At 36.5% G+C, this 11,093-nt stretch overlaps 1 protein-coding gene and 1 pseudogene across 1 annotated transcript; one reads left to right on the forward strand and one right to left on the reverse strand.

Annotated features, from left to right (window-relative positions):
• Positions 1 to 1,718: 1,718 nt before the first annotated feature.
• Positions 1,719 to 6,877, forward strand: LOC132053509 (cytochrome b561 and DOMON domain-containing protein At3g61750-like). Its single transcript, XM_059445575.1, has 5 exons — positions 1,719 to 2,080; positions 3,245 to 3,641; positions 4,542 to 4,834; positions 5,584 to 5,871; positions 6,466 to 6,877. The coding sequence occupies exons 1-4, from the start codon at positions 1,877 to 1,879 to the stop codon at positions 5,848 to 5,850; spliced, it is 1,161 nt and encodes a 386-aa protein (XP_059301558.1). The 5' UTR covers positions 1,719 to 1,876; the 3' UTR covers positions 5,851 to 5,871; positions 6,466 to 6,877.
• An 89-nt stretch (positions 6,878 to 6,966) lies between these two features.
• LOC132054180 (indole-3-acetic acid-amido synthetase GH3.6-like) lies at positions 6,967 to 10,388 on the reverse strand (annotated as a pseudogene).
• Between the last annotated feature and the right edge of the window lie 705 nt (positions 10,389 to 11,093).

Below are 11,093 nucleotides of genomic sequence, written 5' to 3' on the forward strand. Positions count from 1 at the left end.
CCGGGGTGTGACACCAGGACAAGGTATAGTGATGAGAAAAGATTGTGATCTTCGGTTGTATATGGATGGTGTGATTCGGACTGGGTCGGATGTCCGTTGAGACGAAAATTACTTACCGGATGGTTTATCTCCCTCGGGAATTCACCCGTGTCTTAGAAAACCAAGAAGTCTCCCTGCTCCTTAACGGAGGCTGAATACCGATGGCAATGACAGTCTGTGAATTGAAATGATTGAAGGGAATTTTGCATAATTTGGGCGTTGAACACAAGTCTCTGGTAAACATGTATTGTGACAGTCAAGCGTCATTGTATATGCCCCGAAATCTGGTGTTTTATGAGCGGACTAAATACATTAAAGTGGACTATCTCTATGTACGAGATACACGCCAATCCCGTACAATATTTTCCAGTCATGTGTCAACTAGTGAGCAATTGGCTGATGTGTTTACAAAGGCTTTGGAAAAATCGCAGCATGAATATTTACTCGGCAAGTTGGGGATTCTGGAGTTGGAGGGGGGTGGGGTATTGAGACCGGATATAGTGAGATCAGATAAGATGCGTGACCGGACCAGCGTGTCCGGTCACATCGGTGAAAAATCCTATTTTAGTTTAATTCTAAGAGTTTTAGTCTATTTATGGTATGAATGTAATTATGATAATATAAGATTTATAGTTCTATTAGAATATAGTTACCTTATTAGTTTAGGGTTTAAGGAGGTAAATTACTTGTATATAAGGAGTTCATTATGATGAATATAAGACAGAAATAATTCTTTCATTATTCTTGTCTTGTTTGTCACAAATTTTCGTCTGTGTTTGTTTTAACACATGCGCCAATTTAATCTTTTCGCTGTTCTATGTATTCTACTCCTACGCGGATTTTTTTTTTTTTTTTTATATAGCTTGTGCTCTCCTTTCCTCTCACTCAACCATATCCCATCCTCCCCCCCGCCCCTCCGCCTTCTCTTCTTTTAGGTTCTCTCTCTCTCTCTCAAATTTAATTTTTAAAATCTTCAATGACAGTTCACCTTAAATATTCCCTTGTTGATACATTTTCAAGCAAAACCTCTTTTAGAGACAAACATATCCAATCCTAATCTAATTCATGTTAACAGGTTTTTGTCATGATAGACATTCCAACGATCTTTTTAAATTATCTATATTATTGTCATTGGTTAAAGAATATGGCGGGAAGAAAGTAATACTCCCTCCCTTTCAATTTATGTGGCACAATTGAAATTGCGAGATTCAACCTAAGTTTTTCTTTGACCGAAAGTTTATTTATATGTCTTTTAAATATTTTAATTTGTTAATTCTTGTGGTTTATATTTCTCCGTTTCAATTTATGTGAACCTATTTAATTAGAAACAAAGTTTAAGAAAGAAGAGAAGACTTTGAAACTTGTGGTGTAAAATGAGGCGCATATATCTTGTGCGGCTATAAATCACTGTACAAATGTGAATTATTTCCAAATGTGAAAAGAAATCATTCTTTTTGACACAGATTAAAAAAAGAAATAAGTTGACATAAATTGAAATGGAGGGAGTAGTACCTTCTAAAGAGTTTCCAAATATATAAATTTTATCACAAAAAACTTAAAGCTTCTATGTCTGAATACTCGATCAAATTTTAGAAATTTGACTCTAAAAATTTCACATAAATTGAGACGGAGCGAGTAGTAATGATGGTGATCACCAGCCACCTTCAACAACCACCCCACCCCACCCCCACCATCTTCAATCACTCATCCTTCAACTCCAAGAAAACATTTTTTTTTTCACCTAAACCCCTCTACCAGTACTTCATTTCCTCATTATCTTTTGTTCACTATAGCCCAAACTTTCCCTGTTTTGAAGTTTTGATATTCTTAGGAAAACATGGCTATGGTTTCAAGATTACTGGTGATGTCATTGTTTATCATGTTAAACTTTTTGGAAAGAGATGATAAACGGATGGTAATGGCGGTTGATGAAGATGCTAAAGCACTTTGTAGTGTAAATCTTGCACAAGTTCTTCCTCCTCCTTATGGTGGTTTGGAAAATATGGTCTGTCGACCTGTTTGGAATTCTTTCCTGCTACGTGTAAGTTCTAAATTATTTTGAGAGGAATTTAAGTAATACTACCAGTGCAATGTCAGCCTGTTTGGTCAAGCTTCTGAAATCTGCTTATTTTGAAAAATATTTTTTTTTTCAAAAGTTCTTTACGAAGCTGTACTTTGTGTTTGGTCAATATTTCAAAAGTGCTTCCCCAAAAAAATAACTTTTTGAAAAATAGTATTTGCTACTACTCAAAAATACTTATTTTTTTTCTCTAAATATTTAGTCAAACACATCAACTTTCTAAAATAAACATTTTTTGAAAAATATTAAGCAATTTTGGCTTCCCATAAGTTTGGCCAAACTGGCTAATGCTTAACTTATAATAGCATACAAGCTACTACTTTTATCAGGTTATCAGTAACGGTTAATTGGTTAGGAAAGACATTTAGCTGTAATTACTTTTAAGTGATCTGATTGTGTAAATATTTTTAGGCCCTGAGTGCATAAAACTTATAGTCTTCCAAGAAACCAAGATATAGGGAAAAAGAATCCTCAAATGTGTAGTTATCATTTGTATTTTCAGCACCATACCATGTAGTTTCTTGAAAACTACCACAATAGCTCTCTTATGCAAAAGTTTTCTTTTCGTAATTTGTTCGAGTTACACACTCTCCTTGCAGCAATATCCTCTGTTTTGTTGTGCAATATTCAATCAATCCTAAATGTGACATGTTTCTGATTACATATTAGACAATCCTGATGACCTACGAAATAAATCAAACGGGTGAGACTCGAGAGGTAGGCTGCTAGTCACTATGCATGTTTCTTTGGTTGAATCTTGAAATTACCTCGTAAAAAGGCCTTCAAGTCAAGACCACGTATGAATAGAAAGCAAGGCGAGGGTCCAACATTGTGAGGCAGGGGGTGTTATAAAAGTTACAACACTATCTAATGACAAAGCATCCTTTCATGTCAGGAATAGAGGCCCTTAAGGATGTAATTGTTTATAGTTCTCTTTTTTAATCGAGATCGGGTTGAAAGAGGTATCCATTTAAAGGAATTGATGTACTTCGAGTACTTTCATGGCGCACACTACAACAAAAGTCGAGCGATCACAATAGAATACAAAGTTTAATTTGGTAGTTCATAGTTTATCATACTAAATTGATAGCACAAAATAACTTTTGCCTTAATTCCTTGTTACAGTACTCACAGACTAAAGACAACGTTGTCACAATTGTATTATCAACTGTGTACACAACTGGATGGGTTGGAATGGGATTCTCGCGAGATGGAAAAATGATCAATTCGAGCTGTATGGTTGGTTGGGTGAATCCTTCAGGACAGGGAAAAATCAAACAATATTATGTTGAGGGCTTAACGCCCTCAAAAATTAAACCAGAGAAAGGCGAGCTGCCACTGACAAGCGTTCCACCCCTCATTTATCTTCAAGGCGCCACGATATACTTGGCCTTCCAGTTGAAGTATCCGAATCGTCTCAAAAACCAACCGATCTTACTTGCATTTGCAACCAAATATCCTCATCACCACCACCTTACTGTACATGATGATAAAACAACCATACTGTTCGACTTCTCTTCAGGTTTGTTCGTTTAATTAACATCCTTATTCAAATGTTCAGTTGTCGTTCTTAATAACTACACTGTTGAATCTATATGCTAAATTTCAACATACTTTTTGCCTGCATCAGTTGATTGATGTCACTGATCAAATTTCTCCAAGGAGGAGGAAAATTGCACTTAATGATTTGTCTTTGTGATGGCTTCAATTTGCTTTTCATTTAATTGACTCAGGTCAAAAGAAAATGCCATTTTGGAGTTTATTTTCTTGTTTAGGTGGCGATCTGGTATTTTCTGGATCCTATGTAAAGGAATTACGAAAGAAATTCTTTCAGCAAAGATGTGAATTAGGAAGATTTGGTCGACGAAATATACACTGATAAGGGATGTATGGATTATCGAGAAAAGAGGAGCCGTGGTGGTCCCCCTCGGACCTCCTGATCCCATTAGTGAATCGAAAGTTGGATTTACATTGGATCTCACTATAATAATTGATTGCTTTAGGAAAAGGAGGAAGACGCTACTTCAATTTGATTTCAAAGGAACAATATCAATCATCTAAAAGAAGGAATGAAAAAAAGAATTGCAAAAACCGGCTATTGGAATCGAACAGATAACCATAACCGTTCTGCAACACGTTTTGAACAAAATAAAAATATTTTCATTTTGACATTCCATTAGACTCTATTGGAGTAATGTCTTATAGGAATCATCCTCACCTAACAGCCCTTCTTCAAAGACCAAGAACTACAAGATCAGCCCTTTCTTTCTGGGGTGATGGAGGAATTGTATCATTTGAGCCGTTTTTGTATTGACCTTAATATATACATGTTATCTTTATTCTCTTTTTTTTTCTAGATGCAGTCTGTATAACTTGTAAGATATTGACATCTTCAATCGAGCAAATTTTCTCTTCTCTTCAGGTACTTCATTCGATGTTTCAACTGGACTTAATGACTACACTAGCTCAAAAAAGACTCATGGAGTATTGGGTATATTGGGATGGGGACTATTCTCCCCCCTTGGAGCGATTTTTGCGAGATACTTAAAGAGCCAAAAATCATGGTATTACTTTCACGTATCCGCTCAGTTCATAGGATTCATATTAGGACTCGCAGGAGTGGTTCTTGGAGTTCAACTCCACAACAAGCTGCAGGTCCATATTCCTGCACATCAAGGCGTTGGCATTCTCATTCTTGTGCTTAGCATTCTTCAGGTTTGTCTCTTATCCGATTCAGAGAAAATTTGATTTCTGAAAAGCTTTTTTAAACTTATTACAGAGGTGATCCTATTCCTAATGTATATTATGGGTTAGAAACTTTCTCCATTCAAAAGATTTAGCTGTTGTTTCACTAACATGATTACATTCAGTGATCTTTTCTTCTTCTGCAAAAGTTTTTGATGTCACGTATTTCTTGTTGGATTTTGCGGTGATGTGAATGAGAAATGAAGGGGTTTTTATTTTCCATTCGTGGTTTTTGCCGTAAAGGCACCACTGGTTATTTTCACAAAGGCATCAGATTGAGTTGAACCTTTTGATTACAACAACTATAATTTGTGGTCATATTCTGAGACCTTGCCTCATATTTTTACATAGATTTCGAATTCTTCTTCTTCTCTTTTCTCTGCACTGTAACAAAAAAAAAAAAACAGAGTCGTGTGATTTGCTCTAGCCTTTGCGTCCCAACGCTGCTGGACTTTGAGGTACCACTATTTCGGTAGAGGTATTCCATTCTATCCTGGGAGGAGATAATCTTATACCTCGGATAATGTGAGGGCTTAAATTCCTTAAGGACATACAATAAATTCTGTGGGCTTGTAATTAAATTTTGGTTTAAATGTTATTGTTTTGGTTTATGTTTAATATTACTGTTTTAACGTTACCAGTTTTGTTTCTGTTTAAGCATTACAAATTCTGGTTAAGAACACAGTGAATAACAATGGCAGTCGCTTATATAAATGCAGGTGTTGGCATTCTTTCTACGGCCAGATAGAGACAGCAAATACCGCAAGTTATGGAATTTGTATCATGGTTGGGTTGGGAGGATTGCCCTCTTCTTTGCAGCTGTGAACATAGTATTGGGAATGCATTATGCAGGTGCAGGACAAAGCTGGAAAATAGGTTACGGATTCCTTCTTGGTTCAATAATGCTGGTGTGTATCATTCTTGAAACGCTGTTGAGGCTGAAGAAGCTGGATGAGCCAACAACCTATTCCGTGAATTCAATTTAGAAGGATATCAAACTATAAATGGTAATAATGCTAGTATGCCATTCTCCTTTTCTGTTTAATAGCAGAAGTTATGCCTAGAATTGCTAGTGTGTGTATATTATATATATATATATATATATATATATATATATATATATATATATATTCTCTCCTTTGCATTGACAATATAGTAATTTTGGTTGGATTTATCAGTCGAAGCGAGACACAATATACCTTGATATTCTCGATCATTCTTTGATTCAAAGCGTCGTTCAATCTCAATTCAAAACCCAAATATATTTTCCACAACTAATCTAGTTCTGCTTCGTGTTGCTTTTGCACTGTTTTTTCTTTTTACCCTTCTTTGTGTCTGATTTTGCGTAACTTTTTCAAGATCGTTTTGATGTTTTAAGAGAACAGGGCCCTGTTTTCCATTGTTTTCTATATCTGATCCACGCTTTCTTTCTTCTTGACTTGCGGGTTCTTTTGCTTCTTGAATTCAATTCATTATTTTTTTGTTTGATGGTAGAAAAATGTTTTGTTTTTGGTTTTTATTGATTCTTTTATTTCACTAACATTTTCATTTGTATTTACCCTGATATCTTTGACTACAATTCTTTGAATTTGTGCAAACAGGGTGAACGAGATTGATGCTAGATTTTGCTTGCCAAATCACTTTTGGATCAAGTTTCTTCCACTACTAGAGTGCTCCTTGCTGAACTCCCCGTAAATATGTTTTCATGGATGAATTTAGACTCGAGATGTGCTTCCTAGAAGATTTCCCACGTTGCGTCCAAGGATCAAAGCAAATTCCCAGAACTGTGATCATATACCTTTTTAGTTCTGTCAAATTTTCATTATGAACAAGAAAGAAGTGAACCTTCCCTTTTGTATTTTACTTTCAGTGCTCTTGAAGGGTTAAATGTAATGACAATTTTGTTTGGAGTGAATAGTGGCTTGTGGAGATTAAATGCAAAGCTGTATGAAAAGATCAACGTGTATTTTTCCTTGTTACTCGTCAGAGTTGTTACATAAGAAATCATGTTTAGTTGTTACATAAGAAATCATGTTTCCGACACGAATATGGATTAGCCAGGTTTCAAAACGGGTACCGAACCTGTAGGCACACTAGAAAAATCACACGGTAGAGACAAGGTCAAACTCTTTCCTTTTAGGTATATACAGTAGATGATGAACCCTCTTAGTAAAAATCTTGCCTTTGGTACTGTCTGTAGGTATACAGAGATAGTTTTCGACAACCCATTTTGGATACATGGGACTGAAGTAGCTCGACATGACCCTCGAATTTAATAGCTCGACGAGCGGTGCAAATTTCATGCACCGGGGCATCTTGTATTTGGTTTATCGAAGCACCTAAGTTAATGCAACAATAGTCCATGAGCTTGTCAAAGGTATCTATTTCCACTATCCTAATTTCCAAAGGCCCGATGGACTTGTTGCCCGCACGGCCCTGGCGGTAGACGCTGTTCAGAGACTCTTCAATGGTGAGGCAACAGTCTTCAAAGACCGAAGGAGGAATAGGGGCAGAGCCGTTCATGCTCAGCTCCCAGAATAGGACATAATGGCCTGGAATGGTGGAAGTATCGGCATAGCTGGTGTACTCGGTTACACGAGTATCGAATGACATCAGATTGCTTGCTGCATTTTTCACTGCATTTTGTAGTTCAAGTTCATCAGTCTTGGCAGTATCAATGCTCAAGATTACATTTTCCAGGCATATAAAGTTGAATTGAGGTGCCTTATTCTTGTATCCAGCAACCCGAAGCACATCGTCCACCCTGTACCTATAGAGTCCTGAAACGATACATTCAAGAAAATATAAGCATTAGCAGACATATTGGAAAGATAAATGGAAAAAATAAATTTGTCAAAGAGCATAACATTTGGCGCTTGAAAATTTCCAGCATATCTGGTAACGACGAGCTCGTACTCCTGGCCAATCTTGACATCAACTAAATCAACCAACTGTTGTTCTTTTTTCTCATTAAGCGGCGTGGATGTGGAGATAGAATTGACGACTTCATTGTTTCTGTGAATTGGTAAGAACTCAAAATAGTGGTGGGAATGAGAGTGTAAGAGACTTCACTAGGCTTACAAAGGGGGTTCAAGTTGATACCAAACGGGCACTCCGAGGATGTGTACATAGCACTGACAAGAGGGAGGCTGTCGCTATAATAATCGAGTGTTGCTATATATTGTGACATGGTTCCCATCACGACGACTTCCACGTGCTTGGTATTAGGCCCTAGCCTAGTGATGATCCCTCTCCATGACTCCTTGCTGCATTCAGCCTCGATGAAATCAGCCAAATCCGGGTCAGGCTTGAGGATTTTCATCACTGCCTCTCTCACCGAAGGATCAGTAATTTTTGCGTTAACAGTTCCTGTTCGGATATCGTTACTAAGCAGAGACCAGTGGTCTTCCAAGAATCGCATGGCACGGATGAAGGCGGATGCATACACAGCACCTACACGGACGACTTCTCTGTTTTGGCAGAGGCCACAAAGCATTTGGGAGTACATGCTTTGATAAGAGTCTAGGCAGAGAATGGCTTCAGTTGGACTCGTATAGTTCCCGTAGGGCGACAGACGACTGTTGATGAAATGACGACTCTTGTAGATACTAGTTAAACCCGGGCGAGCTAGTAATCCTCCTGGGGTCTTCGCTTCAGACTTTATGAACATGAAATGCAATTGCTTTTCCCTTCCCGAAATCTGGAACAAATTGGCTAATCACAGACGCCATAAGGCTTTAACGCACTGATTTCCTCCCGTGTTCCTCCTCTGTTGTCAGCATCAATTTTCTCTCCCCTCCCGATGTCCCAGAACTGCGCATCAAAATCATCCTTTAGTAAAAGATAATGAATTAGACGATTCGCGTGCAAGAACTACAAAATCCATAATGAGTTACATTATATGACACTTTTTTCCCTAGTAGTCGGCTGCAACACAAATGATATCTTTCTATATTTGAAAAAAAAAAAAAAAAATTAACTACAAACTTCTCATTTACCCCTTAATATCATGCTTTTATAGCCTCAATATTGTCATGGCATTGGCATGTTTAAAATCACAAGTTTCAGAAATCTTTCTTTCTTAAATTTCTTTTCCAGTCAAACATCGTCATACAAATAGAAACTGAGGGAGTAGTAATCAATTAAGATAATAAAAGGAGGGACCTCGTCAAGAATTAGGAGATGGGCTGGGAGCAGAGGATTGGAGATTTATCGCCATTGGCTATACGGCTGATATCGGGCTGAATATCTTCATAGGTGATGACAGGGATCAATTTCTTGAATGTCTCTCTATCAGTGTGACCATTGAGATCATGGCGCTGCAAGTACTCGACGTTGGCAGTCCTAGTGAGGATTTCAGCAAGAACTCTCCTCTGGACCTCATCGACATTGGTTGTGACCTCTTCAATAAACTGGAGATTTTTCTTGTTTTTCTCTGCAATACTACAACCGGTGGACTTCTCCGGGATTGCTCGTGCCTCAGCCATGGTTTTTTCCATATTAATAAGGACCTGTAACTGTATCAACCTTAGAATTTGTCTCAGAGATTGCACATAAAGGTATTCAGCTGATTGTGATAATAGCCTATATGTTGCTCGGACTGTTCAAAAATGTCAGATTCTCCAAAAGTGGTTTACTTTTTGGAGAATCTGACACGGGTGAGGCATCGAAAGTGAAGAGTCCGCGCAACTTAGGTAATAGCAATCAAAGTAAGCCATAGACCTGATCTTTACATGAACATGACTGACTATCAAAATACAAGTTCTAGGACTCTTAAGTTAAATAATGAAATTGAACTAAATACGGCAGAAAACCGTGTGAGCCATCAATACAATATTTGATTCTGGCACGGAACTCTTGTTTCGAGTGAAAGGGAAAGCAGTCACCACATTCACCGGTTCCTCTACCAGTCGGGGTGTGGAAAGCACTATAAGTTTGTGTTATTGTTGAGGATTTCGCTTCTGATGTAGTCAGTGAGAAGTTAAGTTCCGTTTTTAGCTTTAATAACGACGACATAGAATGTACACATTTTTGCATCAGGACACTTATTAAGTGTATCACATTCTTCCAAATATGTGTTACTACAGAGAAATAGATACAGATGTTCTCTGATTTTTCCCATGGTTATGGTTGGAATCAGAGGCAGATCTATCATTTGAATTTTATGAGTTCGGGATTCTAGAATAGCTAACTCAAGTGATAGTTATTGAGTTCGAAATTTGATATTTGTACGTAGTATGGAATAAACAAGAAATAACATACCTCAAAAAAAAAAAAAAATGAAAAGAAAATAACATACATAAACAAAGAGTTCACCACTGCCCTTCAGATGCTGGAGATTTCAAGTTTAACAACAATATCATGCATCCAAAGAAAATAGAGCTGAGAATATTATTTTTGTTCTTTAAAACAAACTATTAAACAGAAAAGAACTAAATTTAACCAAGAAATAAGTAAAGATTTATCAGTAAACTCTCTAACGGATTTGCCTTTAACAAATTTTTCACCTAATTTTCCTTCAGTAATTACTCGGAAATGAAGAAGTTGATCGCTTTATGCTGTGGGCGAAGAGGCTTAGCTGTGTTGTTGACTTTTTGTAATTCCTCGTTCGGTCTTAGTTTGTCCTGATACGAAATTTAAAAATAAAAGAAACTTTTTTTAAATATATGATCCAAAATAAATTTTAAATATTTATGTGGCTTTAAATCATCTCATAAAGTTAAATTATTTTTCAATATAGCAATGTGTTAATTTTTTTGAAGCGTAGCTAATAAGGAAAGTAAGATAATTTTTTTGACACGGAAGAAGTAATATTTTTTTAATTCGAATTATATATAAAATCAAAAATTTACCAGTCTCCAATATATTTGTTTATATAATCAAATATTTTTCAATTTTCCAATATATATATATATATATATATATATATTTGCTTATATAATCTCTAGTTGGGTGATAGCCCCGTGCTAAGCACCGGCCCAAGCCTAGTGTGAATGATTTGGATGAATAGTTATTTTATAGACTGATAATTAAAAATATAATAAGTATTTGTAAAATAATAATAACTCAAAGAAGCATAGATATTTGATCTGTTTTTCCTTCTTTGCTTCTCGTGTTCTGTTCCTTTTCTTTCTCCATGGTATTCCCTTCATGTCCACTAAATTCATTCTGCATAGAATTTAAATTTTAACAACTAAAATATAGTTGACATCGAAAAAGCTGCCTTTCT

This window comes from Lycium ferocissimum, chromosome 4 (genome assembly GCF_029784015.1).
Source record: "Lycium ferocissimum isolate CSIRO_LF1 chromosome 4, AGI_CSIRO_Lferr_CH_V1, whole genome shotgun sequence".
NCBI classification, from domain to species: domain Eukaryota; kingdom Viridiplantae; phylum Streptophyta; class Magnoliopsida; order Solanales; family Solanaceae; genus Lycium; species Lycium ferocissimum.

Bases quoted from the DNA above. Each gene is read 5' to 3' on its own strand.
- LOC132053509 (XM_059445575.1), top strand. From the start codon at position 1,877: ATGGCTATGGTTTCAAGATTACTGGTGATGTCATTGTTTATCATGTTA. The intron at 2,081-3,244 runs GTAAGTTCTAAA...TCCTTGTTACAG, and splicing joins GGAATTCTTTCCTGCTACGT to TACTCACAGACTAAAGACAA. The intron at 3,642-4,541 runs GTTTGTTCGTTT...TCTTCTCTTCAG, and splicing joins ACTGTTCGACTTCTCTTCAG to GTACTTCATTCGATGTTTCA.